This window comes from Magnolia sinica, chromosome 5 (genome assembly GCF_029962835.1).
Source record: "Magnolia sinica isolate HGM2019 chromosome 5, MsV1, whole genome shotgun sequence".
In the NCBI taxonomy this organism is placed as follows: domain Eukaryota; kingdom Viridiplantae; phylum Streptophyta; class Magnoliopsida; order Magnoliales; family Magnoliaceae; genus Magnolia; species Magnolia sinica.
This window is the reverse complement of record NC_080577.1, coordinates 30,436,512-30,453,367: the sequence shown is the minus strand read 5'-3', so window position 1 is coordinate 30,453,367 and position 16,856 is coordinate 30,436,512. Positions and strand designations below refer to the sequence as shown.

At 38.8% G+C, this 16,856-nt stretch overlaps 1 protein-coding gene across 1 annotated transcript; it reads right to left on the bottom strand.

The window, feature by feature from the left end:
• Positions 1-6,998: 6,998 nt before the first annotated feature.
• Positions 6,999-16,434, bottom strand: LOC131245886 (TOM1-like protein 2). The gene is made up of 5 exons (XM_058245637.1): positions 16,412-16,434; positions 14,820-15,456; positions 8,099-8,380; positions 7,151-7,483; positions 6,999-7,043 (listed from the first exon to the last, which is right to left on the bottom strand). The coding sequence occupies exons 2-4, from the start codon at positions 15,324-15,326 to the stop codon at positions 7,160-7,162; spliced, it is 1,113 nt and encodes a 370-aa protein (XP_058101620.1). The 5' UTR covers positions 15,327-15,456; positions 16,412-16,434; the 3' UTR covers positions 6,999-7,043; positions 7,151-7,159.
• Positions 16,435-16,856: the final 422 nt, after the last annotated feature.

Below are 16,856 nucleotides of genomic sequence, written 5' to 3'. Positions count from 1 at the left end.
CCGCTCAATTTCATGTTTACCCCGCTTAACTTCATGTTTGCCCCGCTGAATTTCATGTTTACCTCGCTGAAATTCAAGTTTGCCCCGCTGAATTTTCAGTTTACCCCGCTCAATTTCATGTTTGTCCCGCTCAATGTCTAGGTTCCCTCCCTCAATTTCTAGCTTGCCTCGCTGAATTTTCATGCTTCCCTCGCACCATTTCTAGTTCACCTTACTCAATTTTCATAATTGCCTCGTTTAATTTCTAGCTTGCCTCACTGAACTTTCATGCTTGTCTTGCTTAATTTTCATGCTTGCCTCACGCAATTCCATGATAGACAGCGTCGTTGAATTTAGCTTGGCTCACGCAATGTTCACAAGATCATACAGACATGGATTAATAAAAAACACATTTATAAGCTTGATCCAAAACTTATGTGGCCCTTAAGATTTGATCAACAGTAGAAGTTCAATTCAAAATTTTCATGTGGTGTGGTCCATTTAAACATTGGATACGTTTAGATTTTTGGGCTCAAGCTATGAAATTATTCGTTAAGTTTGCCCCGCTGATTTTCTAGTTTGCCCCACTTAATTCCATGTTTGCCCTGCTAAATTTCATGTTTGCCTCACTCAATTTTATGCTTGCCCCACTCAATTTCATATTTGCCCCGCTCAATTCCATGTTTGCCCTGCTGAATTTCATGTTTGCTCCACTCAATTTCATGCTTGCCCTGCTTAATTTCATGTTTGCCCCGCTCAATTTCTAGTTTGCCCCGCTCAATTCCATGTTTGCCCCACTCAATTCCATGTTTGCCCTGTTGAATTTCATGTTTGCCCCATTGAATTTCATACTTGCCCCGCTCAACTTTCAGTTTGCCTCGCTCAATTTCATGTTTGCCCCGCTCAAGACCTTGAAAACCTGAGTGAACCTGACCCCATTTCGAGTTGGGCTAGTTGATCCAAACCTAAGTTGTAGTGAGGGGTAGGTTGGGTTGGGTTGAAGGCAACATAAGCCCAACATGACCTCTAGAGGACCCAACATATCAGTTATGAAACCTGAAGAGAAAAATTACAATGATTAGTAAATCAGTTGTTTTTGTCATTCCTTTGAATTTCAGATGTTCCAATTGTGCAACTATACAGTTCCTTGTTTGATATTTATTTGTCAACACATCAACGAACAATATCTTCAATAGGATGTATCAACGACACAAGTAGGCACTAATTTTGAGTAGGGAGGTGGACCCAAATTTACAAATGTCATGTGAGACTCAACCATGGATAGACTTTCAACTAGTATCAAGTTCAGCTTTGGTGTTGTAGAAAGTCACATGATCCACTACTTCCCACTTGTGATGAGTGCAATCATACAATTGATGAACTAATCTTCTATTGAGCTGTGTACTTCGTATCTTTTGTAAATGTTTAATGTGGTTAACTGCTCAATCTGTGCTTAATGTGGTTAACTGCTCAATCTGTGTAACGTTCTTCAATTTCCTTTTCTGGTTGCTGGTCTCTCTTGTAGGAATACTTGGTTCCTCAAGAATACATACAGACAATGAGACAGTCCATGCTAAATTGATGCTGGTTTCTTCTTACGATCAAGTTTGTGAAGTGTTCATGAAAGATCTTAGAAGTATACCACATGAATTATGTTCTTTTTCTTTCATTGTTTGTTAAATTCTTTGTTCATATCATCTTAGGTACATGAGATTTTCATCGTTAATATTTTTTCTCACCAAAATACATAGCCAAAACTTCCATGTTCTTATCTTTGATTTTTTTTCCTTCTTTTTTGTTGTGAAGAGTAGTTTTATAGATTGATTAAATGCTCGATTGGTGCAAAACTTGCCAACTGAATGAAGCAATCTTTTTTATGAAACAGATTTTTGTTGAGTTTGATCTTGTTCCATTAGCAAGTGCCTCCCTCACAAAGGTTCATGTTGCTCATATGCATGATGGCAAAAAAGTTGTTGTAAAGGTAATTTTTTAGCATTCTTCCATTTGCATAGGCAACTAGAGATTCAAACTCCAAATTGGAAATCTCTATGGCATAAATTTGAAACTTTTCATATTTAAAGGTTACATTCTTTATGGTGTCTTCATGCTTTGTTTGTTTGTTTCTTTTCTTTTTTTTTTTTTTTTTTTGTTTTATTTTATTTTATTTATTTATTTTTGCATCAGGTGTGAAGAAGTAAGTTGATAAAGTAATAGTACTTGTGGGGAAAGAAGATGAGAAAATGACCGTAAACCTATCGCTACGGATTATAATCGTAGCCTATATTGTCGATAATATCAACTACCGTTCGATAATATCGAAGATAAATGCCAAATTGTCAAAAATGGATGAATTTTTGATATTATCGAGAATGGTTCGATAGTATCGAGCATAAGTTTTCAATAATATCAAGCATTGATAGATAGTATCGATAACTAATGTTGAGGAATGACCGTAGACCTATGGGTACGGATTATAACCGTAGCTATAGGTAGCATACCGATCTGGCAGCAAACCCCAACTATGGGACAAGACATTAAATTGGTGGTTGCCAGATCGGCGACAGTACCTATAGCTACGGTTATAATTCGTAGCAATAGAGAGCCGCCAAATCTTCAAAAACAGGCTTACGGAAAAAGCAAGGGTATTTTCGTCCTCAATATCAATGTCCGTACCAGCAGGTATAAGTTCACAAGTTAAGTGTTTTTTGCTTTATAAAAACCACTGATAAAAGGTGGGGTCCACAGTCGTAAATTTCTCATTTCCTTTTAGAGCCTTTAGCAGGAAGTGTTTTGCGCTGGAAGCCCATGTGAGATTCAGTGTGATGTTTATGATAAATCCATTCCGTTCATCTGTTCTATGGGATCATTTTAAAACATACAACCAAAAATTAACTTGATTCAAGACTCAAATGGACCACACAAGAGAAAACAATTAATGGGGATTGAACAACCACCCCTGAAACATTCCTATGGTCACAAAAATTTTATATTAGTTCTAGTTTTTATTGTTTTTAGTTCATCCCAGTAAACAATCTGGATACCATATAAACATCCAAATGAAGTTGATGAACGTCTTCACGGTAGGAGTTTCTTTGGAGCGCATTGCTGTCAAAGCCTTTCATCGGAAATCCGCTTACGCGCGTGTCGGTAGGAGATTATGTGCGGCCCCACCCAAGTCGGTGTAGCTTTTCCATGGGCCCACCTTGATGTATGTATCCTATATATATCCACACAGCCCATCTGATTTTATATATCATTTTAGAATATGAATCCGAAACTAACGTAGATCGAATTCTCAGGTGGACCATATCATAGGAAATTGTAGTGATTGACAATTAATGGTTCACATAAGTTTTGAACAATCTGACTTTTTTTTCACTTCTTGTATGACCTTATCAACTGTTTGGATGAAAAATAAGCATTATGTAAACATTATTGTGGCCCTAGGAAGTTTTTAATGGTAAAGCGTTCAATCAGCACTATTTTCAATAGTATGGTCCACCTGAGCTTTAGATCTTCATCATTTTTGGGCTCATGTCCTAAAATGATCTTACAAAAGGGGTGAACGACATCGACATGGATAGATAATACAAAGATCAAGTTAAGCCTCACTAAATCCACTTCAGTCCGCATCGGAAGCTGAATGGCTGGTGTGCCACAACCACAGCCCTTGGTAGTGTGTTACCATTACCAAGTTCTATGGGCCATACCATGGTGTAAGTGTTAAATCCAAACCATCTATTCATTTGGCGAGATCATTTTAGGCATTAGCCCTAAAATTAGATAGATTCAAATCTGAAGTGGACCACAACATAGAAAGCAGTGGGAATTGAATGCTTATCATTGAGAACTTTTTGGGGCCACAAAAGTTTTGGATTAGGCTGAGATTTTTTTTTACCCTTTTGTATATATACGTGTGACATTATGAACCCTTTGTACGGATACGTGTAACATTATGAACAAGTTGGATGGAAAAAAAAAAAACATCACAGCGGGCCCTCAGAATGTTTCAATGGCGGGCATCATTTTCCAACTACTTTCTCTGGTGTGCTTCATTTACGCCGTGGATCTGCCTAATGTTTTGGGCTCATGTCCCAAAATGATCTTTCTAAACGGATAAACGGTATAGATACAACACATGCATATTGGTGAAGTCACAGAACTTGGTAACTGCATACATTTTGCCTTTTTCTAAAGCGCTAGAACGGTGCAATATAAGACACGTCTGGAACTTATATTAAGGTTTCATGCGCTCGACCTTGTAGTAACATTTTATATATATATATATATATATATAGAGAGAGAGAGAGAGAGAGAGAGAGAGAGAGATATGCTCACCTGTGCACCTTTGCACACGTGTCATCAGCACAAAATCTGAACCGTCAACATGATGTGGCACCCCTTGAAACCTTATAAGCCCGACTTTCAGCCCAATCCAAAACTCTGGTGGGCCATGGCAAAAGGTAACAGTTTCTTCCATTGATTTGCATTTCTCTTTGCTATGGCCCACTAGAATTTTTGAACAGGCTGAAAATTAGGCCCACGAGGTTTCAAAGGGTGCCACATCAGGTGGACCGTTCGTATTCCGTACCCATGACACGTGTGCAAAGGCATGGACAGGTGCTCACGTAAGAAGGTGCACAGGTGAGCATTCCTATTCCTATATATATGAGAGAGAGAGAGAGAGAGAGAGAGAGAGAGAGTTGCCCCATACGTCAACTACCCAACCTATTGGGTATCCAGGTTTGGGCGAAGATAGGTAGTGCATCGGGCATGGGTTAGAAATATGGCCGGTTTAAGTAAACGGGATGGGCTAGGGCTGAACCCTACCTGACCAGACCTGCCCCGATAGCTTAACCATGAGTTGCACCAAATGACCCAACCAACCCAGACAAACCCAAAATAAATTAACAAACAATAAGCATAGATATATTCCCATGATGCATGTATATATTCACCAATTGAGCTGTGCTGGGCATACCTTTAACCTCATATTCCATTTTTTAAACCCAAGTGTGGTCATGATGCACTCCATTACAATTTAAAGGGCAAAGTTGGGTCACGGATCTATTTTGAGCCAGAATTATTGGCCCATTTAGTAAATGGATCGAACCTACCCCCATTGCCACCCCTACTCGCAATGGATGATGGATGATAGGCATAGACTTTCATTATACACGTGGCATATATGTAATTAAAATTATACCATCCAATTGTGTAATCCAATTGAGGTAGGTCATAAACCAAATATTAATAATATCTTATTTACAAAAATCCTCAAATCAAAACCACCAATTATTTCATATTCATTAGATATCAGCTAATCGACAGCTCCAGGGTGTCCCTAATCCTTTGAATGTGGGCCATTTTGTTAAAGTTGTCGGTTTTTTATTAGCCATTTATCAAACCAAAGTAATTTGAAATCATAGGCAATCCTCAGTGGGGGCCAATTGAATACGAGATTCAAGATGATGATGATGACTGGACCTATTATGCTTCTCCGCTCAATCTCAACTGCCTATCTTTCATGCTGTACAAGATTAAAATTTTTAATACATTTGGTAGAGTAAGATCATGATACACTAGCACTAAAATTTATACACATGGAAGAGAATGAACTGAAATGAAACTATACAAGTCTTGCATTTCGATTGAGATGAATCTTAATTAAAAATATATTTATTTGATCTTTGAATTGATTGATTGATGGATATTTAATGGCTGGTTGAAGCATTCAACCAAAAAATGCTTATTTATCAGGGATCATAATACAAATCAATTTAAAATTTGACAACGAACTTAAGTTTGTTCCTACAACTTGGAACGGTTTGACTAAGGTGATGCATGCCACATGTACAATTTCAAACTGCCCAAGTATCAATCCTCACACTCTAGCCAAACCCTTTCTCCCAGAAAACGATTAACTTAGATTATTATTATTATTATCATCATCATCTAGTTTCACTAATTAAATAATATAATAGCTTAAATACTAGAAACATTGATTGTACTGAATGAAAAATTACAGTTGGTGTACCACAGCCCCACCTGCATCATGTTTTCTGGCATTGGTTGCTATCACAAGCTGGATCTGTTTTACTGTTACCATGTTTGCGATGGTGATAGCATACGTTGTGACATCAGTCGTTTGAATCTAGTCTCAAGTCCCAATTACCCAAGCCGTTTATATGATGGATCCTGCTTTGTACTGTATATTAATAAATAAAAGCTCCCAAGATCCTTCCCATTGATTGACTCTTTAGGTTGGAATACATACGCCATGATAATCTTTATATGATCAAAGCATTAAAATGTTCAATACAAGATTATTATCATTATTATTATTACTTTGGGTGTCCCCAATCCAAGAGAGCTCCATCATGTGAACGATGTTTGGGGGAATGAAAAGATTCCAAATCCCACGGCCATCCACCCACCCACATTGTGCAAAAATCAGCATCATTTATTCATCAGGTGAGCCACATCATAAAAATAATGTATAGTCACTACTAAAAAATCAGCCTCATCGTCTCATCAGGTGGGACACACGTAGAAAATAATGTATAGCTGCTGATAAATAACAAAAAGCATGTTTGATCTACCTATTGTATACCAATCTTAGTTAATTCTAAACAGGAGTTTAAAACTTTGAATAAAAATTCCTGGCATTCAGTAAATAGGAATGCACAATGCTCCGGTGGGAGCTTTTACACTACCTTCAGGTTAGTTTGCGCAAAGTGGGGCCCGAAGTTCAGTGCTCTGCACCAACAATAAGATGGGTTTCACCCTGCATGGCCCATCCACCAAAACTTCCCCAGATCTCATAGAAAAAAAATCCAGCCTTTTCTTTTTCTTTTTCTTGGAACATGCTACTGCATTTTCTTTCTTAGCCATCTGGCCTTGGGGCCTTGTTAGCATCTTTCCATCTGTGGCATTTTTTGTGCAGGGCCCACAGGGGCAACAATTTGGACAGCTGAATCCTGGGCACCACTTGTAAAAACCGGAAACCTGGATGGTAGTAGTACTACAAGCGTTCCGCCTGAGCATTCTATGATAATGGAAATCTGTTTTAGCAAGAAGCATACCAATTCATAATAGTACGCCAAAATAGTTCCATACCTAATTATCAATTATCCATACCTCCTATACATCAAAACTGATACTTCCACACCCTTGATTTCTAGGAACCACTGCTGATTTTACTACTCTCTGCTGCAGAGGAAATGAGCTTTTCACCCTCCTTTTCCGGTGCAGTGACCTGACCGATAGAATTGCCGGGAGCGACGGAAGTGTCTGGGGTCTGTGCATCTGATGGAACCGAAACTGGTGGAGCTGCGTCCTCGATCTCTGCATTCATGGAAAGAATGTTTTGGAGCTCTTCGTGAAGATTTAGAGCCTCAAATAGCATCCCCTCGTCGTCGGTGGTGGTCTCAATGATCCTCTGTATGATGGGCTGCGACTCCTTGCACTTGTCTAGCATGCTCAATGTCAGATCATCCTGCATCTGTATGGAAGCCAACACTGGAGTCAGTGATGTGCGCTGCTTAGGTGTCTATAGCAGTTTCTATGTTTTTCATTTGCTTAGGTGAGAAGGGGTTAATAGAAAAGCAAAGCCTACTCGCTGGGATGCATCAAAAGATTTCTGCCAGTGGGAGTTCTGTGTCCTCATTGCTGGGCCCAAGCCTGGATAAAGGAGGGTTGCATTGAGCTTCTGTTGCCAGCCTGCATCAGACTTTGGCCACAGATTTTTCTCATGAATCCTAACAAGCTGTTGCCAGTCCCAAGCCCACTGGATTTCAGTGGGACCCGCAAGGCATTCATCATACAGGCCACATCAGCTATGTACGCACCTCATTAGTCCAGTCTGCTCATTAGGAGGGCCACAACTTGTTTGCTAGACATGGAATCATCCAGTTACATAGGTCCCTACTGATAAGGTGGACCAACCCAAGAGAATCTGGAATACATTACTTCACAAAAGCGCACAAAATAACCAACCGGTCGGCTGCACTGATGAAAGCTTGAAATAACAGCAGCTACCATCATATGGGTCAAGATGAGCATATAAATGGGGGAGAAAAATGCATACCAACCACGAAAACACAGTGAATGGGATTACCTTAATGTGCTTCTGTTCGTTCTCAGAATTCAACATGGAAGAAAGAAGTTCAATGCTGTTTCGAGTGACAACAAGAATTTCTTTCTTTTCTTCTGCTGAAAGGGTGACACTATGATGGGCAAGGAGATGCTGATCCGTAATGTGGTCATCCATGTTGGAGTGAGGATATGCGTCAGGAAGAGGTAGTGGTTCCTGATCAACTGCCGACTCCATTGAAGAAAATATGGGCACCGAATTCCCATCATCTTGAATGGAAAATGGTGTTTCTCTTGCCTTCAAACTCTGAAAATGGTATTATAATCGAAGATGTTGGTACTATGTATTTGAAGAAAACAATTCAATTTATTTGGACTCCATTAAGAGTAAGCTGAAGTAAATAAATAAATTAAACTAAAAATAAAAAAGAACAGCAATAAGATGCATGAGTTCACAATCTTATATTCCTATGCAACTAGTCAATGTCAGATACAATGTATCAAGCACGGCGACTTCGAATATCTGACATGATGACATATCGAAAGTGCTCCACAACAGAATGGGTGTTGCCACCAATGTTTTAAATATTGATGATATCAGCCGATATATCCCACGATATATCTTGTATCCCACTTGTGCCATACGAAACGCACAAGTAGTGCCGATATATCCCACATGTTCAATCCGGTGAGCATCTTCAATTTCTAATCCCTTTTTTTTTTTTTTGAAATTATGTAAAATTAGTGGCAAATAGTTATAAATCCATTGGTTCTTCCTGTTTTGCATGAAAAATCATGGAGTTGGAGCTTTGATTTCGATATCCATTGGCTTTTCATGTTCTCCATGTTTTGTTTTTCAAAATTTTCCTTCAACTAGCTATCAATTGAGACTAATTTCGTAGTATTTAGGAGTTTTTTATGAAATGATCATTACATACACTCCAATTTCAAATTTTGAGTATTGGTAGTCCGATTTGGGAAATTTCCCCAATTTCTCCCAAATTGCTTGCAATGTTACACTCCAAACATGAAACTAAGCATGTATGAGGGCTGATCTATTGATTTGCTAAGTCCTAGTCAATTTTCAAAAAATAAAAATAATTTTTTAATTAAAAAGTAATAGAATATTATTAAATTAATTGTTTTATTTTTTACGAAATTTCTCTTCAACCAGCAGTCAATTGAGACTAATTTCAAAGTATTTACGAGTGTTTGATGAAATGATCATCACATACACTTGATGCAGGACATGAAAATTAAATATGATATGCGAGATTTCAGGCTTAAGATCACGTTAGTTCAAAAACAATTACACAAATTCCATATCCCACATGAAAGTCTAAACATTCAATTAAGAGGAATCTATGCGGGTCCAGGCCTACACATGATAGGGCTGGATCAATAAAAATTATGAACCAAACGATACTCAAAGATAAGAAATAATCATCCACACATGCATAGTAATCAGTCCCTAATCCAATTGATTCACCAATTTTAAATCAAGGAACCCTAGGGTAAGAAAAGGGGCATAAAATTGAGGATTTGAGTAATTTAGGGTTAGGTTTAGGGATTTTGGGTGAAAACGGAGTGAGAGAGGAGAGAGAGAAACCAGAGAAGTATCGCACGCGTGGACAACAACAATGGCCCAAACGCACGTGCGTATGATCACGGCCGCACGTGTGTGGGGCCCACTATTCAGAAAAAGGTCACCTTGGCTCTGGTCAGCTAGGGATGGACTCCAAAACCCCCAAATCTCAGCTCGATCCGATGTACGGTTTGTGCGTGGTGCTCCGTCGAAGTTTCAGCCCTCTTGTAGAGCCAGATTCTGAAATTCTGACGTAGAGAGGAGAATTGCTGCAATATAATTGATTTGAAGTGTAGATGATGGGGTGAGATGAGAACAAGGGATGGTAGAAGATGGGCAGTAGAGATGGTGATGGTTGGGAGTATTGGGATAGATGTGGCTTCGCACCACGGTAATTAACCCTTCGATGAAGAGAGGGCTTCGCACCCAATAAGGCTTCACAACTTAGAGAGCAGGAAAACGCAGAATTTTTATTAATCTTCAATGAATGAAAAGAACTACAAGGGTGCCTATTTATAGGAAAACCCTATACCCCAAAACTCGCACCATGTGCGCAACTTATTACTTGGCGATGAAGTAAACTAAAATAAAAACCAAACAAAGAAATCTAAAACGTTCATGATGTTCTAAATAATAACAATAAGCAAAACCTAAAATACGAAATCAATCCGACTAGCGGGCCATGATCATGAGATCCCATGATGGGCTTTTCTTGATTATCGGGCCCATTTTTTTGAACAAAAACTCCGTCTTCTAGCATGGGGCCCCTCCCTGGACATCATCATCGATCCAGATTGACGGTGGGGCCCTCCTTCGTGTGTACATGCGTAGGGGGCGGCGTGCGTGCACGTGATGTCCCCATCAACACTCCAACTATTATGCATTTAATTTGAATATAATTGCATTAGTTCAGTCAGACAACGCATAGCTTAGGACCCGATACAAAGGAATCCTATTATGTTCACATCTTTTTTGAGATGTTATGATTTAAAAGTATGTATTAAGGTTTTTTTTAACAATCCCTGAAGTTTCATTGAAAAATTCAACCATTTTCCCAATGTTTCCCCATGTTCCCAAAATGTGTGATAACTTACCCAATACAAACACATATCCTATGCGATAACCGATATGTATCTGTATCCCAAGGATGTAACACGTAACGTGATAGCGATATTTCAAACACTTGTTGCCACTAACATAAGCTCATATAGTGTTGATCTATGTAGGCCCCATAGGTGATGTTTGCATGATATTAAATCCATCCATTATATGCTACCCCATCATGGACCTTGAGCAAGGGGATGCTCAACATCAATTATCAGACTGCATGCTGCTTTTATGTCATCCAATCCATGCAAGTGATGCATCCCACCAAGATGAAGAAATCAGGCCATTCCCCAACTCAGGCAGGTCCTATCACAATCAAGAGTAGGCAACCCCTCCTGACCACAGATTCCCCTGAATTTTGGGCTCCTCCAAACACAATTGGGCAGATCTAATGGGTGGAATTCTATGAATACATCATGATGGGGCCCACACTGGATGACACTACCGCAAGCTATGGTAGTGTTTCCCCCAACAAAATATATCTATCATATAAGATACTAGTTCCTGAAAGAGTATGACAGAAAATATACTCAAGAGAAATATAAAAACAGTTATGTCACATAAATAGCATTTAATTTATCCCACAAGAGAACGATAAATTTAGGGTTTGACAATAAGATTTTTGTTGATGCAAGTCTGCACCAATATCCTTGCTTTCAATGGTGCAGTGTCCTTGTTACATCAGTAAATTTGAACATGGTAATGAAGATGTAGTTGGATACAAAAACTTGAGAAATCTAGATAAATTAGATGATAGGAAGAATTGCTTCCACTAGAAGGCATTTTGTTTCCATATTGTGATGAATTCAGATAGCAGCAATCAAGACAGTAAATGAGAAGCTTCATCCATCTCTGGACCATTGCCGCAATCCACCTGAGCAGGTAGAACATCAGACTGAAGATCTAATTGTCCCAGCTTTCAAAAGGAATACACTGGTTGACATGAACTCAGGAAAGAACATATGCATCCCTCTCCACATGCACCTTTACATAGAGTACATGTGCTGACCTGGCAAGTATGCAGGACAAATCTGAGTAGAGCATAAGGTGGAAGTGCTTGATGTGAAAATGACCATATCAGAAAATCAAGCTGCTATACTCATCACACAGGCCACACATGTACTTTTGAATGTGGATGATTGGTAAGATATTTGAAAACCATCCATTTTTTTTCTTTTCAATACAGGGGCAGACAGCCTGACGAGTGAGCCAGCCTGGTTTAAGGGTATGGTACTCTTTCAACTACCAAATGTGTGGCAATAAGGACCGCCAGCTGATTAATTGGACCTCTTTAAACTGAAGAAACGTCTAACGGCGATTAGTTAAGGTCATCTAGTTTAATCCATGGGCCCCAAAATCCAATCAGACCATAGATAAGGCCATCAGGCCATGGATTTGATCCAGGTCTTCCATCAGCCATATTGGACCATCAATATGGTCAAGATTTACAATCTAGACGTTGAATGGCCTTCATCAATCTGAACATATGGATCATATGGAACTCTGGAACTAGTACATCCTATTATCTAGGTTTATGAAGAATAGGTGGGTGAAGAAGCAACTTGATTATCAACAGCATTCAAAATAGTCTTTGGACAGAGATCTATATGCGCAATAGTAGATATATTGATATGCATAACCAAGATTTATTGAAACAGAGAACATGGAAACACAGCACTCTATATAGTTTGTGCCTGCACCTTTTGAGGGGGTTGAGCTAAAAAGGGGCCTAGAGTCCTTCCAATAAGAAGGTTGCCTCATAATACAAAGACCTTATACAACATGTAACTAAAGCCTACTTAACAAGAATTGCATGTGTTGAAACAGCCTCAGGTCTGCATAATTAAGAATCATTTTAAGTTGTTAGAATTATTTAAAGTTAACACCTCCCAGGATCACATACCTAAAGTCCACCTGGACTCCTCAATCAGCACATTTTACGTGCAATTCAGCCAATCATGTAAGTCCACCCAATCTGATCATCATCATCTAAAGCCTTATCCCAACTTTAGTATATGGTCCTGGGAGGTGTTGGGTAATTTTAAATAAGTCCGACCAATTTGATCTTGTCATTTTATCAAAATAGTAGACGGGCCAATATGCTGATAAAGGCCCAAATCTTAAACGAAATAATAAAAAAAATAATAATAATTTTCCTCCCTTTTTTTTTCATTTGAACCATGGATGAAGCTTGGAAGTAAGCTCAGATTGGATGTAACCATAGAGGAAAGATAAAATTAGAAATGAATGCATTCGAGAAAACTTAGAAGTAGCCGCACCAATAGGTAATAGGATGAGGGGAAGTAGACTTAAGGCCCATTTGGTAGCAGCAAAAGTTGACACTCGGATAACCTATCTAGCCGGGCCTCTCCTAGTCTTGTCTAGCTAGGCCAATGTTGCCCTAGTCACCTGTTTGCTGTTTGTTGTAATCTGCCTGGTGTGAGAAGAACGAGCCTGTTTGTTGAAGCCTATCTAGGTCCTTTATTTTTTTCTTTCTTTCTTTCAAACACTCAGCTCTATGAAGCCCATTAATCCACTCAGCCCTAGCTTCTCCTCTTAATCCACGGTACCAAAAAAAAAAAAAAACTCAATTAAAAACTTAGTTCATACAGTATAAAAATATTATGCAAAATCACGGGCTAACCCCTTAAAACTGAGTGTTGTGGCCCACCTAAGTTTTCAATTATTGAAATATTTGACCCCTCCTGGTGGGAGGAACCTGATTAGCAAGTTGGATTTGATATTTAGACAATCTTATGGCTCCATGCACAATATTTGGTGTTTGTCCCCATCCCCACTATTGCCAGAAATGTGATCCACCTAAGTTGTGAATCAAGCTGATATTTGATCCAAGGGGTTAAAATCACAATCCCAATGTCATTGATGGTTTGAATGTCACCAAACTTGGGTATGTAGAGGGAGGGAAAGAGAGGGAAGGAAAGAATGTTTTCTAGACAGAATATCTCTTGACGAACGACTGGATTATTCCCTAAATCATCGTAAGCCTAGACAAGGCAGTCCGGGCTCCAACTTTTCTTACCATCAAATGGCCCCTAAGATGGTTAATGTGCAATGGAGACCAATAATTGTCTCGGTTTGACGGAGTGAGTTGGTCCAAATTGAAGGGTATAAAAGGGCAAGGGAAGGCCCAAAACGATGTGGGTGGAGGTAGTACGAAAAGACTTGATGAGCTATGGTCAAACTGAAGTTATGGCTCTTCATACAGTTGAATGGCGGAACAGGATTCGCATAGCTAACCCTAGTTAGTTGGGTTAAGGCGACGATGATGATGATCTAAGCCTATTTTGGGGATCAAAACAAAAGATTTGAGTTGCATTCGATGAATTGAAGTGGAAAGGACCACTATGGATAATTAAAAATTAAAAAAAAAATAAAAATAATAAAATAATAAAAAATAGGGGTAAAGGTTTACCTTTTCCCCCAGGTTTTTATCTTCTTTTAGTTGTATTTCAATGTTAGGACCTAATTCACCACATCAGGCTTTATTTTTGTTCAATTGGTTGACTTCCAATAGGCAAAGCCAAAAGACACCATACTAATCAAAGCATGGTATGATAAACCATTAATACACGTCCAAAATACAAAAGAGAGAGAGAGAGAGAGAGAGAGAGAGAGAGAGAGAGAGAGAGAGAGGATAAATTCATGAATATCTCAATTTTCTCTTTTTCAGAAATTTTTCTTTGATTGTTTGACTCTCCGTATCATATCATTTTTTGCTTGGGCTGATACACCCCGTAATACCGATATTCAGAGTACACAAAGACCTTTTCTTGATATCCTATTGTTATTAAGTGATATTTGCACCAAATATTATGGAATTTCATGATTAAGTTGTCTGATTTGGTGCAGAATATTATGACAGTTCATGATATTTGGTGTAACCAAGTGCACCCTGACTTCGAGAACCGACGTGATTTGCATACTAATGTTTGCAATAAAACACACACGCATGCACACACACACACACACACAAAGAACCTGACAACTTATCAGTGCAAGAGTAAAAATAAGGAAAATAACCAACAGAGATTACCATATAAGTCTGGTGAAAAACAGGCAGGTAACCAAGTTCGTCAGACTCGCCCCATGCCTGAATAAGCTGCATAGCTCTCTGCCCATTACTGTAATGTGTCTGTGGATTATCAATCATCCTCACCATGTCATCCAAAACCTTTTCGGATGCAATCTCCGAGAACACCTTATCACAATTCATAGCACAAGTCTCCAACAGATCAAGGCTCAATTTCTGGCACACTGTGTTCTTACTAGCAATCTTCTTCTTTATTTGCCTCACTAATTCTGGCCCACTCAGTTCATCGGCATTAAGCAAAGCACAGATCCGCAGATTTAAACCCCAGTTGGGCTCTTCCAAGCTTTCTGACGTAGCTTCATCGACCATTTTTGCTTCCTGCGTTGGGCCTTGCAGAATCTCCTTCATTTTTTCACTAATTGACCGACTCACTTGAGCACCCCCAATCTTCAAACGCTCACCCCCAACCTTCAAACGCTCACCCAAAGCAGCCAACTTCAACTTATCCATATTTATAGATCCCGAATTTCCAAATTCAAGCCACTACAAGCCAAATTTGGCCTCTCTAGAAACTCTAATTTAGCCTTTCTCTTGACAATAATATAACCTCCTTCAGAATCCTAGTTCAAATAAAGCCTATCTGAATTAAATAAAAGGAAAAAATAAAAAATAAAAAGAAGAAAAAGAATCAAAGTTAGCTACTCCAAACAGAATCTACAAAAAGGATAAGTCTGATTGAAAGATCTGATTTTCTCTATCTACAAAGAACCAAATGAAAACATCAATAGAATTGAAGGCCAAGAGCCTAATATATTTACCCCAAAATCATAAAATATATTTTTGATTGGTGAGTCCAAAAATCCTAATACATTCATCCCAAAATCCAAGACTCGATTTTAAGCCGAAACTTAATAAGATTTGAAGGCCAAGAGCCAACTTGTAGGACTTTCTAATATCCTAAACCCAAAGAATATCGGCAAATCCCAATCCAAATCAAACTCTAAAAACTAATCATAATTCAGCAAAAACTCATCGAAAACCAGAAATAAACACCTCAATACTCTTAACGAAACCCAAATCCAAATACCACCCAAAATACCTCAACCGGGTTGCAAATTTGCAATTCAACATAAATCTCTATATAAAACCTAACCTAACTTCTCCGTAAACCCTTCTTTTCTAATCCACCTCCGCACCCCCCAATCAAAATTCTCCGAAAACCCAAACCTGATTTCCCGTCAGAAGGCCTAAATTCAAACCCTAACTAGAATCCCAATTCGCCAATTTCGGAAGACCTAAATCCAAAATCAGCAGAATTTCTCAAAAGGACCCAAAATCACGTCTCGAAAACCCAAATCCAGACCTCCTGAAACCCTAACTCCAGTTTATATATGAAAAAACCCACGTTCAAATTCTCCCCAAAATCCCAACCCAGCAATCTTCCAATATTCAAAAAACAAATTTGCAGAAATCTATGAAACTCCACACACAAAATTCCAAAAAAAAAAAAAAGAACTTTTTGAGATTTCCAAAATTACTGATTTGGTTATTCTACCAAGAAACCCAGATTCAAAAGAAATTTCAAAATCCAATACCTCTGATTTGTTGTTGTATGAGACAGAGGCAGGCTTCGTCCCTTGGAAAAGTCTCTCTTGCTTGCTGTTCGGAGAGAGAGAGAGAGAGAGAGAGAATAGCATAGTCGTTGAAGAAGAACAGCTTTTACGCGGAAATTAAGGACACGTGGCGCTGTTGAAAGCAGAAGCTTGTTTGATTTTTTAAGAGATCGTCGGGCGCGATTTGGGTGGATCCAAAGATCGGTGGATCCTAACTGTGGGGGCCACTTTGATGTATATTACTTACATCCACACCATTCATCCATTTTGAAAAATCATTTTAGTCTATGACCATAAAAATGAAGCAGATCCAACACTTAAGTGGACCATACCACATAAGACAGTCGTGATTGAATCCACACCATTAAAAACTTCATGGGCTACCGGAATGTTTATTTTCCATCCAAATTGTTGATAAGGTCACGAC

What these genes read in the sequence shown, in the direction of transcription:
- LOC131245886 (XM_058245637.1), bottom strand. Translation starts at nt 15,326, where the DNA reads ATGGATAAGTTGAAGTTGGCTGCTTTGGGTGAGCGTTTGAAGGTTGGG. An exon ending in TTTTTCACCAGACTTATATG is followed by an intron (nt 8,381 to 14,819) that starts GTAATCTCTGTT and finishes TACCATTTTCAG; the next exon opens with AGTTTGAAGGCAAGAGAAAC. An exon ending in ACGAACAGAAGCACATTAAG is followed by an intron (nt 7,484 to 8,098) that starts GTAATCCCATTC and finishes GCTTCCATACAG; the next exon opens with ATGCAGGATGATCTGACATT.